General features: G+C 45.8%; 1 protein-coding gene across 4 annotated transcripts in view; it reads left to right on the forward strand.

Annotated features, from left to right (window-relative positions):
• The window catches only part of ANXA6 (annexin A6), a 275,493-nt gene that overhangs the window by 230,024 nt on the left and 27,802 nt on the right, over positions 1-17,667 (forward strand). For all 4 annotated transcript variants that reach the window (XM_069654018.1, XM_069654020.1, XM_069654017.1 and 1 more), the window contains exons 19-20: positions 10,807-10,886; positions 11,501-11,554. In XM_069654018.1, coding sequence (XP_069510119.1) covers positions 10,807-10,886; positions 11,501-11,554 — 134 coding nt within the window. The remainder of the gene's footprint in view (positions 1-10,806; positions 10,887-11,500; positions 11,555-17,667) is intronic.

The following is a 17,667-nucleotide window of genomic DNA, read 5'->3' on the forward strand; positions in this document are numbered from 1 at the left end:
CGCAGTGGGAATAATGACCAACAAACCTCCGATCATAAATGGCTTTAAAGAAGTAAATGTGGACACATTGGAAAAGGAAAAAGACACTGAAACAGGTCCCAAAGATCATCCTGTCAGAAGGCTACATAAAATTGTTAAAACAAACCCAAAAAAACGGATAAGAAGCGACTCAGACACAAACAGTGATTCACTATCTGATGATATTCAGGAATTGTGCAACCTCTCCACATATTCCAATGTTTCTGGAGAGGATGAAACTCGAGATGAAACCTACATCTCTTCATCTGAAAGTTCGAGCATGCTGGAAGCTTCCTCCCAAAAACATCAGGGCAGGCAGAAAGGCAGTATGAAGTACTCGAGGGCTGTCACAAAACAAATGGGAGACAAGAAAAAGTTACTGCCACAGGCAGCAGCTACAAAAATGGCCGACAGACACTCGAATGCTAACCGTTTCACAAAAGAGAAATTGGAAACGGTACTAAATCCAAAACATACGTCGGCTCAAAATCGAACAAGAAAAGAAATGTCAAAATCCTTGCCAGGACAACGCACATGTGCCTGAGGAAAAATAAAAATAATCAACGTGCTTGACGACGATTCAGAGGTAAATTTGAACCGAGGCAATGTAATGCGATTATTCTACTCAGTACGGACATTAAGGATTCTCAAGTCTGATGACATACGAATTGTCGAATACACGTCGGAAGAACGAGTTGATAGTGTTCTCTTACACATCAACTCTCAAGCGGTCAGAAAGACTATATTGACCGCGAAAGAGGAACTGCTACGTCTGGGGTTCGAGATTTCTGAACAACTCGAGATGTCAACACTGTTGGCTGAAGCACGCGAGGAAAGAAATGAGTAAAAAAAAGAACTCTGACCCAACGGCGAGCTCAAATACGAACCCACTTGAGTACCTATTCATCAACTGCGACAAATGAAGAGCTGCGATTGCAGGCTAAAAGGAGACATTAACTAGTCACACCCAGACAGGATGCCGATGCCACCCTCATTTCCTGGAATACCAGGATATTCAGTCACTTATACAACGACTTCCCAGTGGACCTAACGAATAACTTTGCCATCTGCTTGCAGGAAACTTGGCTGCGGCAGTCACCAGAAAAGGACGGTTATCACATATTGATCAACCCTGCCGACAAAAACATAACGGGTCGTCCTTTTTCTGGTCTTCTAACATTGATAAAAATAGGAACAATTTAGGAAGTCACTGAATCAATTAATCCAAATCGGCACGTACAAGCGACCCTACTTGAAAGAAAGAGCGGAGAAAAAGACAAAGTCCAAAAGTTATTGTTACTGAATGTCTACTGGAACCCAAGCAAGATCACTAGTAGCAAATTCATTACCTCCATAACAACGTTAATAGACAAGAACCAGTCGTCCCATCAAAATGTATGGCTCATTGTGTGCGGAGATCTAAACCTAGCATGGTTCAATGGGAAAAAAGAATTAATCGAAGTATCCCGAGTAGAAGAACGTAAAGCCAGCTCCAGACGAACAAGATGGAACGATGCAATGGAGGCACGAGACTGCACAATGATCAACGGAAATGTGAAGGGAGACATCCCGCCACAAGTCACCTGGCGAAATATGGGGTATGAAAAAACTTTAGATTACATCTGGACGTCTAATAATGTGACAAAGCTAATTCACACCCTGGCGATAATTCCCTCAAACAATAGTGATCACTCTCTTCTGATCATGTCTTGGCAACCAAGTTGTAAGACACTGGTAGGTTCGGCATGTACAGAGCTGGAAGTAAATTCTGGACGTAACAGACTCAGGATAAAAGCAAATCAGATCCTGAAATTCACATCTGTTTTCCAATCACAAACCAAAGATAGCCTGGAAACACCAAATGACACTGCTTTACTGCCGTACACTAACTCGACAAATAAAAGGCAATACCATCAAGAACATGATCACCTACATATTTGGAGTAGCACCTTGAGAAAGGAAAAGTTGAAATTAAGAAAAGGTCTACGAGAGCTGAGGTCTGGAAGCAACACAAATGCAGCTACTACGATAAAACATCGGAAACAAGTTTATCGTAACTGGTTAAAGGCTTTCAACCTGCAGCGCGATCAATAACGAGGCGAGGCAATGCTAGCTCTGATTAAAACTAATAATACCAGAGACATCTGGAACATTTTGAACCAAGGCAGTATAAAACACGCAAGTACTATGGCCAATGGTGTATCGGAAGCCAACTGGGTGAGGCATTTTGAACAACTACTCACGTAACAACCAACCAAGCTGGAAGTAAAAAATGAGCCATGTTTAACTGCCTGGGATATAATTGAATCTGAAGAGGACATAGCAAGTGCAATATCAAAGTTAAAAAATTCAAGAGCAGCCGGCCCTGATTGCATCACCAATGTGATGCTAAAACAACATAAACACGAATGGTCAGTTTTCATCTCGGAGTTGTTTAAGGAGATTGCCAAAACCAGGAAAATTCCAGCATCCTGGTCCGAAGCAATTATTGTACCAATACACAAGAAGGGCGACAGAGAAGAACCTGTCAATTATCGCCCAATTGCTTTATTGGACAACATTGGGAAGGTATTTGCAATGTTCTTACAACAAAAAATAACAGCATGGGCTCGGAGATCCAAAATTGATGACGAGACACAAACCGGCTTCACGAAAGGAGTGGGCACAGAAAACAACCTCGCTATAGTAAACATCTTGAAGCTTGAAGCCATTCGGAAGAGGAAAAACCTGTACTTCGCCTTTATTGATATGCAACAAGCGTTCGACACCATAAACCGAGAGATGCTTTGGGCAAAATTAAAGAAATGGAAATGCGCGCTCTCTCTGCTAAATCCAATACAAGCTTTACATGAATCCACCATAATAAGAATAAGGCTTAATGAAAATGGTGATCTTTCAGAATCGATCGCAACAAATAAAGGAGTGAAGCAAGGCTGCCCCTTGGCTGCGGTCCTATTTAAACTGTGCATTGCTGATGTCTCGGAAGCCTTAGCTAGTACACATTCATTTGCCCCAAAAATAAATGGACATCAAATACGTTGCTTGATCTACGCCGATGACCTGGTGCTAGCCGACAGAACACCAATCGGCCTACAGCGTCTCCTAAGTGCCTTGGAAGGGTACATGGAAGCAAATGACCTTAGGATCAATGTGAAAAAGACGAAGATCATGAAGTTTGGTCCTATAGAGGGAGCAAGAAATAAAAACTTCAAGTGGTATATCAATAAGGTTCCAATTGACGAAGTTAATGTGATCCGTTATCTGGGAATCTCAATAAACACTTCAATCAGAGAACGAAGCGGGGTTAACGAGCTTGACAAGCGAACACGAACCCTGGCACTACAAGGAGCAAGAATCCACATGCTATATGGGAAATTCACGCTTGTTCCAGTCCGCTCATTCTACCTCCAAAAAGTTATCCCAGCAATCACATTCGGTGCAGAGGCAGGCTGGAACATTGACTTAAAAATCTGGACAAAACTTAAAGGAATTTTTTTGGCGACGTGTTACAACTGCCAAAATACCCATCAATGACATTGTCATGAACTAGCAGTGGAGCCTCTGTACGGCATAGTTATTTGGAAATCCATGGCCTTGTTAAGAAAGATGGAACTCAACAATGTGGAACCTGCATACAAAATCTTTGCTCCGCATGGAAAAACAAATCAAGACAACCTATTGAAAGAATGGTCTCAAAGAATAAAAGTCTATATGCGGTCTGCAAACATTACAATGGAGATGCTACTGAATTGGCCTCAAATTGCAAGGAAAAAACTGAGGCAGTGGCTATGGATACAAAACCTAGATAAATATTACGAGTTGGCAACTGCAATGGACTTGGGGCCGACGCTGAACAAATTGGACAATTCACCAAAATATCTGTCAATTTCCATCTCGACTCCATAGAGATCGTTTTTTCCGCCTACGAACTAACATCTATAAGTCGCGGAACATGCTGTTTGTGAGACGCATGGAAAATATTAGACGACTCATGTAGGCTCTGTGGGCTTTATACCGAAACAGTAAAGCACTTATTAACGGAATGTCAATCACTAAAGGAAGCTAGATCCTTACTCATGGGCCAGTTTGCACCTGTAACTGGAAACCCAGAAGTCTTATGGATGCGAATCCTAAGTGGGAACTCAGTCCATTTAATTTGTGCAGCTATAAACTTGTTGGACAGTGTTCTATCTACATCAGAGAAGACGATTAGTGAATAGAGTGGAGGCTGCTCTGTTATGTTTTCTTTTCCTTTGTTTGCTTAATCATGTAATTCCTTTGTCTCTTCTGGTGCTGTTGGACTGTTGATGACAAGGATGATCTGAATAAGGAGATGTGATTTTCTAAGGATTTTGTAATAAAAGTTTGCAAAAAAAACTGTAAATTACAAATAAAAAAATAAATAAAAAAATATGTCCAGCCTCGATCATAAAAGGAGCCAAAGAATTTGACCCTTTAGCACATCCTTTATAAACTCCTCATTTGCCTCCTGCACCGTTCCCAAAACTCTTAAAGACGCTTGGGTCATGCCCCTCATCAGAAAACCGAACCTTGATCCCTGCCACCAACTTCAGACCAATCACCACAGTGCCTTTTCTCCTCAAAATCTTAAACAAGGTAGCATATGTCCAGATTCAAAATCATCTTGAGACCAATAATCTCTTAGACCTCAGACAATCTGGTTTCAGACCAAGACACTGGACAGAAACAGCCCTCTTGGATCTGAAAATCCAAATGGATGAGGCAAGGGACAATGGAAAGCCTACTCTACTGCTCCTAATGGATTTGCTGGCAGCGTCCGATCTAGTCGACCACAACATTTTAACTAACCACCTCACCGCAGCTGCTTCTTTTTCCACCATAGCTGCAGCATGGGGCAACTCCTTCTTTGGGACAGATCTATGAGGGTTTTCTCCCCCACTGCTTCAGCTGATCCCTCCCCCATCACATGTGGAGTCCAACAAGGCTCTTGTGTCCCCCTACCCTCTACAACATATTCACTAAGCTCCTGTTTGACCATCTAGATGATCATATCTAGATGATAGGATCATATCCTATACGAACTACGCAGATGATACACAAATACTCCTCACTCTATCGGGCGACTATCCATCAGATTCTATACTCCTAAACGAAATCTACAGTAAAATCCAGGCTTGGATGCCCAAACATGGCTTATGTCTTAACGACGATAAAACAGCTCCTACTCATTGGATCCAAGTTAAGACTTAACAAGCTAGGTCCCAAATATTCCTCTTTCAATATTGATGGTACTCTCATCAAAGTTGACAAGGAAGCCAAAACCTTAGGCTTCTATCTAGATTCTGCCCTAACTCTTCAAAGACAAATCGATGCCACCTCACCCTCAACGGCGGCCTACACATCACAATTGATAAATGCCTGTAGACCATTTCTGTCCACTAATAGCTGTATCACCCTCGTAATAGCCCTTATTGTCCAAACTGGACTATTATAATACTCTCTACCTGGGCATCATCCAGAGGAACCTTCACAAGTTACAAGTATTGCAAAATAATGCACTCAGAACTGCCCTAAACATTCCTCATTCCAATCACATTTCACAAATCCGATGTAACACTAACTGGCTCCCAATCCAAGATAGGATCACCTTTAGAACGCTCATGATTACTCACAAGTGCCTAAACAACTCAGCCCCCAAGTATCTGATGGACACATTTTCTAGAAAAGAGTCCACTAGATCTACCTTTGTATATATCTGTATATTATTGTATCTACCACGGTATCTATTACTGTATCTTTTACTGTATTTCGCCTAACTATTGTAACCATTTTCTACCCTAAGATAAGCGCCCAGATATCCTTGTGCTCGGCGTGCTATGTAAGCAAATAAAACTAACAAACGGAATTGAAGCAGCCAGCACCAGGAGTACCTGTCTCCGGGTCCTTGGGTCCTGACCCCATAGTTGGTCTGTTCACAGCTGCCCTCTCACCTTGGAAGTAGTGCTTTTAGCACCCCTTCTATCATTGTTGTTGTTTGCCTGGAGTGGGCCTTGAGCTCCCTCTGCAACCAGCTCTTGTTATACTGCTGGTTCTCTTAACACAGGTCTCAAAGTCTTCTATGAGGGTCCTTTGGGATCACTCTTCTGAATGGTTGCCTTTCCTGCTGTACCTATCGGGTGAAAGCAGAATTTACCTATTTTTCCCTATAATCAAGCCCATGGGAATTGTCCATTGAATCAAGGTGTTGTCTCTTCACTTTGGTACAAGCCCATCACTTTAACAGTGAAGCCGCACTACACAAAGGTCTAACCACACTCTCACTTGATACCGAGGCTGAGCAGTAAGGCCTGGAGTTCGTAGATCAGTAGTTTGGTGAAAAATACAATTAGCCAGCACACAAGATTGTCAAGCAAGGGATTGTTCACACAAATAGGTACTCACAAATATTCACAAATAGATATTTATTTATCAACAGAGCTGCATTAAAGCCAAGCACTAATAGGTTAACAAAATTATAAATACAGATATACTATCAGTTTCGTGTCCAAAAATGGAGCACACCACACCCTACACACTTTCAATAGCAATGGTGTTAGTGTGACCTAAAGTGGAGGGGAAAGATGTTCAAACAAATTATAATAGGACTTAAAATGGTGTAAAACACCAACACTTAGTAACTAATATTAATGAGTCCAGCCCTATTGTATGACTCAGTGTTTGAAAGGGTGCAGAAGTAAGGCTCGGACAAAAGGGTGACATGATTTTGGTTATACACTTTTATTAAGCACAAAAGGAGTTGGGGAAATGGCCTCTCTGCCCCTAAAGCGTAAGAGGTGTTTCCCTGCCTCAAAGAAATCTAAAAGAAAATGGCAGGATGCCAAACAAATAGTCACTGTTTTGTCCCAAAACCCTACTTCTGGCCCTAACACTAATAACATAAATCTAATTTTCAAGAGGGTTTCTTCCCAACTTAAAGTGATATTGACAGTTCTTGCCAACAGAAAAGTTACCAATGTCTCAGTTGATAAAAACAACAAAAAAAATGTTCCATAAAGTATTACTCCAATGTTTAAAGGTTTGCTCCTGTCACCTGGATTCCTTTTGGTTCTACTTTAGGAGTTTGTCTCCTCCTTGTGTAGTTCCCTTTCCTTCTCTTAACTTGTGTCCCAGATCCCATACCTTCTTTAATAAACTTCACTGTATTCTTAGATTCTCATATGGGTGAGATCCCCAGACTTGCAATGTTATGCCAGCTTGGTGTACGCTCCTGCCAAGCCCAGGTTTTCTTCTGATCTTTCTCTTTTGCTTTCAGGGTCCAAGACCATCTTATTCTCAGGTTCTTATATGGGTGCAGGTCCCAGACTCGCAATGCGTGGTTGCCATAACTTGGTTTACTCTCCTACCAAGTATATGCTTTCTTTTGTTCTGTCTGTCTTTCAGGCTCCCAGACCCTCTTGTTATCTGGCTTTTATATGGGTATGGGTCCCAGACTCACAAATCGCTGTAGCAATAGCCTGGTGGTTTACTCTCCTTCAGGCATATGCTTCTTTCTGCAATGTCTCTGTTTCTCTCAGGGTCCAAGACCCACTTGTTCTGTGATTTTTATGTGTGTGAGTTCCAGATTCGCAATGCACTGCTGCAATAGCCTGGTTTACTCTCGAGCCAGGCTTATGCTTCTTTTTTCAATGTTTGTTTGTCTCGGGTTCCCAGACCCTCTTATACTTTAGCTCTCATATGGGTGCGGGTGCCAAACCCTCCTATCTCGTGTTCTGCTGCTGTTCCCTGCTTCCTCCCGGACCTCCAGCACCTCTTGGTCTGACCACGTACCTGTTTCTGGGATTTGCGCTTTACGAGCACCAGTGCTTCCCTCTGAGGCTACGGCAGCATTCGGGTGTTCTCTGCGGTTGGCGGTATCCCCGCCGGTCAATTTGCATTCGGGTTTCTCTTCCCGTTGACGGTCACTCTGCCATTCTCTGCTCCCTACTCGGGATTGGGTTTTGCTTTCCAGCGCTTGCCGGACTTAGGGGCGCCCGGAGGTTTGTTCGGGCATTGAACAAAGTAGCTCCTTTTACTTGGACTATCTTTGTGGTCCCATTCACCTCTGCGCACAGCGGCTCCTGCTGCGGCCCCCTGTTCGCCAGGTTAGCATCTCCGGGCTTCCTCATCAGAGGATGGATCTCTCCATGTTAGTTACCCTCTGTTTTCTATTTCATTGAACCAATAAAATGCTGTGAGAGACTAGACCGTTCGCTTTGGTTCTCCAGAGTGATCGGCATACTCCTGGTCATCTTCTTCACAGTACTTGTAATGGAGCTATATGGAAGGCAATTTTTATATTCAGGGCCACTACTCTGGTCTAACATATTAAGTTGATTAATATTACAATAGCAGACATTGACACTGGTGGGAAAGGAGGAGAGTTTGGCATGGGGTAAGAGGGAGGGTCTAACGAGGCGGTGATATGCTGCGGTCTCTGGAATTATCGTCCCTAATCCCATAGGGGGCGTCCCCTCCCAAGTGATCCTTCCCCGATGCACCCCACCCCCCAGGGGGGATTATTGTACTGTGGACATGCTGGCCTGTCCCCATGGCAAAGGTTCCCCATAGGAGAGAAGGGACGGCATCCACAGATTTGTCAGATGTTCCACAGTTCTAAAGGTACGTAACCAGGTTTTGGCTGCTTAGGGGGTAGTTTGAAGAGTTATTCAAAGGTTTCCTTTAGAAATCAATGGGAATAAATGTGATAGATGGTACTGGAGTCTGTGACAATATTCATATGATGCAAAGTAAGGTTGGGCAGTGGCTAATCCCAGTCGTCCAAAGAGACCCGAGACAGGATGCCTACGTGCAGGTTCCATAACCAAAAGCAAGGCAATGGCAGTTGCAGGGTAGTTCTTGAAATTAATTGGCATCAGGAGAGCAACAAGACAGCCCTTCAAACCCTGATCAAGACTAGCGACAATCCCATTTAAATCAGGGCTGTACGACGCATTTGCTCTTACTGTAGGTTCCGGCCTTGGAGGTCCAGGGATTGCAGTTGCAGGTTATTCCTCGGATGACAACTATGGCAATTGGGTCTGGCAGTTTTGCGATTCCGGTCTCCCTCTGGAGTCTAATAGAATGAATTACCAGCAAGCTGGACTTGATTGTAGCTGAAGGACATCTGTCATGACTAACACAACATTGAAGGACCCACTGGACCCCTCAAATGCGATGAGAAGTTGGAGTGGCCCAGCATGGGATCCAGAGAAATTAGGATGAAGCTCTCCATGACACAACCTCTAGCAAGTCTTCTCTTCTTGGTAGAAGCCACAGCAACAGAGCAGCAATTTCCAGTGCCTATGACGAGTATACACTGCAGGTTTCACAGCACCTGGCTGCGCAAGATTCAGGCAAAGGGGGAGTTCGCCACAGAAGGTTGATGGCAGCTACAGGCCCACCATTATTCAGAGCTCCAAGAGGAGGGTCTAAGTGATGCAGGACTCAGAACTGGTTTAGCCATCCATTGCAAGGGAGGGAGGGAATCACCATGTATGGTCTCCGAGCAGACCTCTGCCTTGAGGTGGATGGCTTGGCCAGTGATGCTCTCAGCAGCAGTCCTCTGATATCCCCCTGCAACCTCTCATGCTTTGGATCCTTGACTCCAGTAGTTGACTTATGAATGGTTCCAGGTCCTCTCCATTTGCATGAAATCCTGGACAGGGGAATACCTCAACCTACCTATCAGACCTTCCACATTCAAGGAATAATGGACAGCCCTGTCCGGTATAGCTGTGACCTCACACAAGGTTTAGGATGTGCAATTGTGTCCATCACTAGCCCTATACCCAGCCTAAGCTAGTTACATGCACTCAAATTGGCTTCTTCTTGGGAACTGGCCAGAACACGTTAAGAGGATGCCCAAATATAGCCATATCCGAACCCTGCAAGGAGAAAGACACCCAAAAGGACATAAAGTACAAAAACAAGCTGTAGACTACAAATAACTACCATGCAGAAACAATAGAAGGTGGACAGGAATTCACCCAAAAGGGAAAACATACAAGTACCGCTGCCATCGTCCTGTCTGGGCTTCATGTAGCATGGAAAAAACACCCATGCTCAAATAAATTGTGAAAGCAAGGTTTCTCTGAACTAATCTTCCTAAGGGAGGTGTCAGTGCTACAATAGACATAAATGGAGGATATGTTGCCTCTGCACTGGTAGCCTTAAGGACGGAATAATCCCTCAAAACGAAGTGAGTGAAGCCACGAAGTGAGGTTTCAAAGGGGTCTGTGGACATAGCTTCTCCCTGAGAGCAGAGACTGCCCCTCTGAGTGTGAGATTGCTGCTGTCTCGGCACAGCCACTGGGCTGCTGCTGCCAAGCTCAAATAGATGCCTGCCGATTGCTCTATGCTTGCTCTCAGCAGCTGTCTTCTGCATCTGCATTTCCGTTTCTCCTGCAGGCCAAGAATTAGAAAATGGCCAGTGCCTTGATGGCATTTTAAAGATGCACTGTTGTCTTCAATAACCTTTGTCTCCCTCACCATGCCCTCTTCCCGTCCTCATTTCTCCTACTTGTTTTCTCTCCCTCTTAACATGTGCTCCTGCTCTCTCTGTCCCTCTTCTACAACCTTCCTTTGCCCATCACTTCCGCCTTCTCAATCCCTCCTTCCTTCTGCACCTCATTTTCATCCCCCTCTCTCTCCTTTTGCTCCCAAACCGCCTTCCCCAATATGCCCCCTCTCTTCCTGCCACTCCGCCATTAAACCCCTCTTTCCATTGTCCCTTTTCTATTTTACTGATTTCTTCTTTCTCTTCTGCAGCCTATAACAAGTCACTGGAGGACTCTCTGAGCTCAGACACCTCAGGACATTTTAAAAGGATCCTCGTCTCGCTGGCTTTGGTATGTTCACATTCTAATGTGCAAAGCGCTCTCACACATTTGTGTGCACAGATGTGTGTGCATACACACACACGTGCAAACACACACAGATCTCCCCAACACAGAGAATAACACACAAATGTCCAATCGTGCACTCTTTAATCCATGCCTACTTGCAACAAACCTTAAAACAGAAGTGACACCCCTTTGATGGAAAGAACACACTCACGCAGTGATTCCTCACGTCCTGATGATACACATAGACTGCACCATGTCACACACAGCAATCGGACACATATGGATCCTATTACTGCACAAACAGCCCTCTCAGAACCACACCTCAAACTACAGTACACCAAGCGCCTGGACGTATGGCACTCCCATACACGCTGCTTTTCATACAAATATTCAGTACACATTGCATAAAAATGTGTACGTGCCACACACCACATGAGACACCCCCTCCCCCCTCAAGATATGCCATATGCCCACCTACTTGTAAGCATGGTGCCAATACCTGGGCACATGCCACGCTCCAGGATGGTGGCATGTACTGGCAATAAGTGTTACTGTTATTACTTTATTCCTGCTATGAGATGTATTCCGTTCTAGTTATGTATTTGTCTCACGTTTAGGGAAACCGTGACGAAGGTGGAGAGGATTTCAGTAAAGCATTGGAAGATGCCAAGGTAAGCTCTCAGAGGGGAATACAGTCTCTCTGGGATAGGGTGACTGTCCAAAATGATGTACATAGAGACCTACACCTCGCCAGAACAATGTATGGCCCTGCACCAATGACAATATAAGCCCATGTAACATTAGGTTATGAGCTATTTCACAATTGCGCGTGGGGATGGGAGGGAGAGTGGGGTTGGGTGAGGTGAGAGATGTTGTGTAAAATCCTATTGTTAATGCTCCATCGAGGGATGCCTGGCACTTATAAAATATAACCTTCCAACAGCTGTATCATTTCCTTGCAAAAACATCCCTCACACATCTTTTTTTGTTCAGGGTATTGGTGAGGTATTAGAAATGTATATTATTTTGAATGACGATTTCGATCCCTCCAAAAGAATGGGGAAGAACTACACGCAGTGCTAACAGCACATGTAAAGTCCTTTCTTTCAAAGCCAGCAAGCTGTTAAGGAATTCTCTGATTTCAGGATATCTCAGTACATCACTGCACACATTTGCAATCCAGCATCAAACCATTGTACTGTCCCCATTCCTGCATATCTCAAGGCATCCCACGGAATGGGAGCGGGACCAGATCCTGCTTCAAAGCAGCATTGTGATAGAAATTTCCAGCAAGCACCAGTGCAGGCGTGCACCTCTCCCACGCTCCCCGTCCAGCTATCAATCACTTTCTCAGTGCCAGTGGGACGGGGCATTGAAATGCAGCTGCATCTTGTTAGGCTTAAATTGGTAAGAAAACCTCTATTTCTCATGCCTTAAGGGTTCGAATGTTGTGCGGGTTGTCCTTTGCTGACTCGCACAACCTTTGCCTGTTTTGCCTGGGCCCATCACAGACGTGGCACATGTGTGACATGTGTCTTCTCAGGTTGATAACTTCTTAGATGCGTGTAGCGGGAGGAAGCCTTTGGGGAATCACCCCCACAGGTCATTGAGGACTGTGGGCCTCATTACGAGTCCGGCGGTATCCCTGCCGGTGCTTCCGGCGGGTTGCCGCTGGACTCCTAACATTTTACCGGCGCCTGACTTCCCAGTGCCACCGGTACATTACAAGTCTGTTTCCCATAGAGTCCAATACCACTCTATGGGAGTGGGACTCTGAAGCGGTGGCACTGTTGCTAATTGTGCCGGCGCTTCTGTGAAGAGTCTGCCTACCGTGGCCGCTGTGCCCGGCAGGTTCAGACCTGTCGGGCGCAGCAGCCCCGGCAGGCAAACTCGTAGTTTGCAGGTCCGTAAACGAGGGTGCCAGTGAGCTTACCGGCACCCTTGTTTCTGGACCGGCAAACTTGTAATGAGGCCCAAGATTTCTCATCAGGAGACAAGCTAAACTTAAGTCGACCATTGTTCACCCTGACATCCTTCTCAGGTTTCCACCCATGCAATAGGGGGTCATACAGATCCTTTCCCAACTGCACAGGTGCGGCTCACTAGACTTAAGACTGAGGTCCCACAGAGGACGTACACTGCACCCTGTGACAGTGCACAGACGGGACACCGGCCTGGTATGGAGTTAGCAACTCATCACGCAATCACTTCCCCCACACCCTGTGCCTCTGCCAAGGAACACAGGCATGGGATGGAGTCCTCCCCTTGCCACACAAGTTCCCCAATGGTACACCATGGCTGTTCTGCAGAACACCAGGAAGGGAGCGAGGCCCCTCCTCACTGCACAAGTGGCTCTCCCACACCACATTCCCATGCTAAGACACAAAGGCTCAGGATGGGAAGGTTACCTGCCAGCAAAGATGTTGGAATACCATGCTCCGTTATGGCCCCATGTCCCCGATTCGTGCGGCGTGCCAACCCTAAACCACGCAAAATAAAAAAGAAACATAGGAGGGATAGAGTGATCCTGTGCTCGCATTGGGAGGTGGGCCTGTGAGTTCCTAACTGAAACTGCTCTCTTCAGATGTAAGAAAGGCTCAGAGAAACATGTGCACGTTTCCACTGGCCTCCTGCCCTTGGCCAAGCAGTTGCATGGAGAAGCAACCAACAAAGAACTGCGTGGGAATGCGTGTGAAGCAGGGAGCCCCGTAAGAGGCACATGTCTGCTACCCAAATGTGGACCCCAGGCATGAGAGGCATTGCGTTTTCAGCACCCTCCACAGAGCTGTCAACTTCGGTTCCACCCAGGCAGGCAGTGGAACCAGCCCCAGTCCATGCACCATCTGCGCGCTCTCCTCGAAACCCGCATGCAGTAGGCTGCTCCCATCAGGGAGCCTTTTCTGAATTCGTCCTTCTGTCCTCTGCTCATGCCATTGCATGTTTGGTGTGTCTGAGCATCCAGACAATGCCACAACAGCATGCCTGTGTCCCTGGTGTGTTCAGAGAACTCTACTAGGGCAAGGGGACGAATCCATAATGAACAGATTCAAGAGCTTCCTAACTGGGCCAGATATGAGGACCGTGTTTAAAAGCATTATGATGGAGATACTCCCAGAAAGGTCTGGCACACACGCATCCACTCCGGCTGAGGCGCTGCCCACAGCACACTCCGCCCAGCGAATGTGGATTCAGCTCAGTCAAGCCATGAGCACGCACGTGCTGGCCCTCCCCATCTCCCCAAATGCAGGACCCAGGGCCTACACAGCCAGATCTGCCTCCAGGAAGGTGCAGGGTGGACAAATATGAGCAGGAGGAAGCCCTCCACTCTATCAGAATGTTCATAAGCGCAAGGCTGACATCGTGAAGTTCCTTGAGCTCCATCAGCCTGACATTTCACCCATGGGAACTAGTGTGATGGTGGAACTCCTGACATGAAAGCCAGACAGCAGCGGGATCCCTCTTCATCCAGACAATCTGGCCGAAGCCAAAAAAATGGCAAAAGCCTCATAACATAGCTCTGACAAATAAGAAGCTAAAAGCACTCTACAGGCAGATCCCAACAGTAATCCTGTGCAGTAGTAGTTTCAGCCACTCTGGCACAAGGGAAAACTCCTGCCACCACCTATACCTTCTCCTCTAGAACCTGTTCTCTCACACCCTCTGACAAGGAAGGAAAATCACTTCTCTCCGGAGGCAAGAGAGTCTACTTTTACAGTGCCTTACACCTACACAAGGCAACATATGGCAATATCATCATGGCATGTAATGATAAGTTGTGGCACGAGATTTTGCCAGAGATCTCTCCAGTGACAGAAAAGAGCAGTTCCTTAAGGGCCAAGGAGAAGCAAAGCTTGTGGATCATGATGTGCTAGAGTTGGTGGCCGGGTATGTAGTCCCAGCCTTCAGGGGGATGTTTTTGGGTCAGGACACAGAAGCTAGCTAAAGTGCAGGAAAAAGTGAGGGCACTGATTCTGATGGACTCACTCCCTTCCTTTCAAGCACAGACAAGGAGTCAACCCATCGGAACAGCACACTCACTGCTAAGACCCTGTCGGTCATCACAAGGTCAGCCCTCAGGTTAGTTTTTCAATGTCCCTGCATAGAACCCAATTGAACACTGATAGTTTCAGATCTTCCTTGCCCTTACTTGGTGCAGGGAAAGGTGGAGCCAGAGTACAAGCACATAGAGGAAAAGACCCAGGACAGACAAGGACTTCCTAGGAACCATAACGAGCAAGGCTGACAAGCATCTGGTTTAACACTCCTATGGCCCCGCTGCATACTTCACCAGTTGTTGCACAGGTCTCCTTCTATTCCCCATCTAGAAGGGCCATAACAATGGATCTCTGGACACTTTTGTTGGTGAGGAACAGATGCAAGACTCCCACACCTCTCCTCCCCCTCCAATAATGTTCATTGAACCTCTGGAAGAGCCTTCAGAAGTTGATGAAGCAGGATACTATGGAGCATATTCCTTTGAGCATCCATGGCAGGGCTACTTTTCCTGTGTTTTGCTTCTCAAAAAAGAAAAGGCAAGTTGGAAAACTGTCCTTGGCCTCTCCAGCTTGAATTACTTCCTCCTTATTGAGAGGTTCAAGATGTTCCCTTGAGGAGAGATCATATCCCCTTTCATGGAAGGGCACAAGCTTTAAATTCTGAATATACAAAATGCCTATATGATCATACCAATCTTGAGCCATCAAAGCAAGTTCCTCTGCTTTTCCTTCAAGAATTCTCCCTACCAGTACAACATTTCTTCCACCCTTTGGATTGAGCTTGGCTCTGAGGGTTTTCACCAAGGTGATGAATACTGTCATGTCTCATCTAGATCCTCAACAGGTCCATGCCCACCCATACTTGAATGACTGGCTAATTCAGGGCACATCCCCTCCCAGAGTAGCAGACTCTGTTGCATCTTTAATTTGTCAAATGAGCTGGGACTGATCAACAATTTGGATATATCTACAGTAATTCAAACACAGAGGCTGCAATATAGTGCATGATGTGAGATTGTGCGCATGGGACGGTCTTGATACCTGCAGAAAGGATAATGAGTCTTTGCACAATTTGTAAGGTGTTCCTGTGGAGCACGAACCTCCCGGAAGTAAAGTTTGAACGCACCCTGATTCTGATGGCTTCATGCATCCTAGTGGTTCCCGATGCTAGGGCGTACATGAGGTTGATCCAACACATCTAGGTTTGTAGTGGTCACAAGGCAAAGCACCAGATGGCGCTGATACCAGTTTCACCCTCCATTCACCCGATCTCACTCTACCAGTACCCTCTCCACAGATTCATCCTTTCTGGGCTGGGAAGTACTCCCAGATAGGTGACAGCTGCATGATTGGTGAGACCCAGAAGAACGACATCTCCAATAAACCTCCTGGAATGGGAGGCAATTGATCTGGCTTCGAGGGCCTTCCTCCCTGCAGGATTATTGTGTACTGCTCCACATGGACAACACCAGCAAGATGTTTTATCAAGACAAACAGGGAAGGGGGGGAGGGATCCCAACTGCCTTGTCTGCTGGCTTTAGAAATGTGGGAGTTGCATCTGCAACACAGCATCTTCCAATGGCCTCACACTTGGCAGTGGAGAAACCTATCCGGGCAATCGGATTCCCCCATATAAGTGGGGAACTACAGCTAGATAAGATTACCCTGATTTTTCATGCTTAGGGTACACCAATTCTCAACTTGTTCACCATAAAATGCAACAGGAAATGTCTTATGCATATGTCCTGGAGAGGTGAGGGGAAGTATTCTCAGGTAGATGACTTCCACCTTCCTCGGAACAGCCATACATTATTTACCATTCCCGCCCCTCCTGCTGATAATGAATGCACTGCACAAATTGAAGCATGCAATACACTTCCACCACATTCTGATACTGTAATACTGGCCAAAGAGGATCTAGGATTCGAATCATCAAGAACAGAGGAACCAATCCACTTGCATTCTCGCATTTTGGCCAGACCTTCCATATCAGCAGGGCAGGATTGATCTGCATGCCTGCCCACAATCACGTTCCTTAGAGTCCTTGTCCCTGAGGACCTAGTTTACGGTCATTTGCGTCTCTCGGAAAAGAATGTGCGGATCCTTAGGGTGGCAAGGAAGAGGTCAACAGGTTTCAGTACTCCAGAAAATTGACTCTTTTCTATTACTGGTGCCCTAACAAACCCCTTGCAGCGAGATTGGATATCATACTGTCCTTGATTACTTTCTTGGTGGATATGGATGTGTCGGTTGACTCGTAAATGTAGTATCTGGTGGTGATCAGGACCATCCTTAACTCCTAGGTGTGTCGCTGTTGGCCTGGAATCCCTCAGAAAATGATGCGCGTCCCTTAGTATGGGTTTACATGTTCAGAGTGAAAGAGTAAAACAATGTATTCAGGAGGTATCCCTGCAAAGATGTATTCTGGTCTGAATATTTTATTGAAACTTGTTAATGGCGCTACGTCACAAGTGTTTTCATGTGAACAGTGTTTCAACCGTGTTCTGCTAATGACGCGCCGATAGAGGCAGCAACATTCAGAGAGACAAAACTAAGGAGAAGAGGCACAGTTGCCTGCAGAAAGGTGAAGTAGCAAGAGTGAGCAAGAGTGGGAGAGAGTTAGGAGCCAGAAGAATTGGAGCAAGGCCATGACTTACACATAGTAAGTGGGGGAGAGACGTAGAGACGGATCTACAGATCAATTGAGGTGGAAAGGTAGAGAGAGAGAGAGAGAGAGAGAGAGAGAAGTTGTGTGTCCCATCCCATATTGCACACCTTGTACTTCACTC

The sequence above is a fragment of the Ambystoma mexicanum genome, chromosome 3q (assembly GCF_040938575.1).
Source record: "Ambystoma mexicanum isolate Mex_15411 chromosome 3q, UKY_AmexF1_1, whole genome shotgun sequence".
Taxonomy (NCBI): domain Eukaryota; kingdom Metazoa; phylum Chordata; class Amphibia; order Caudata; family Ambystomatidae; genus Ambystoma; species Ambystoma mexicanum.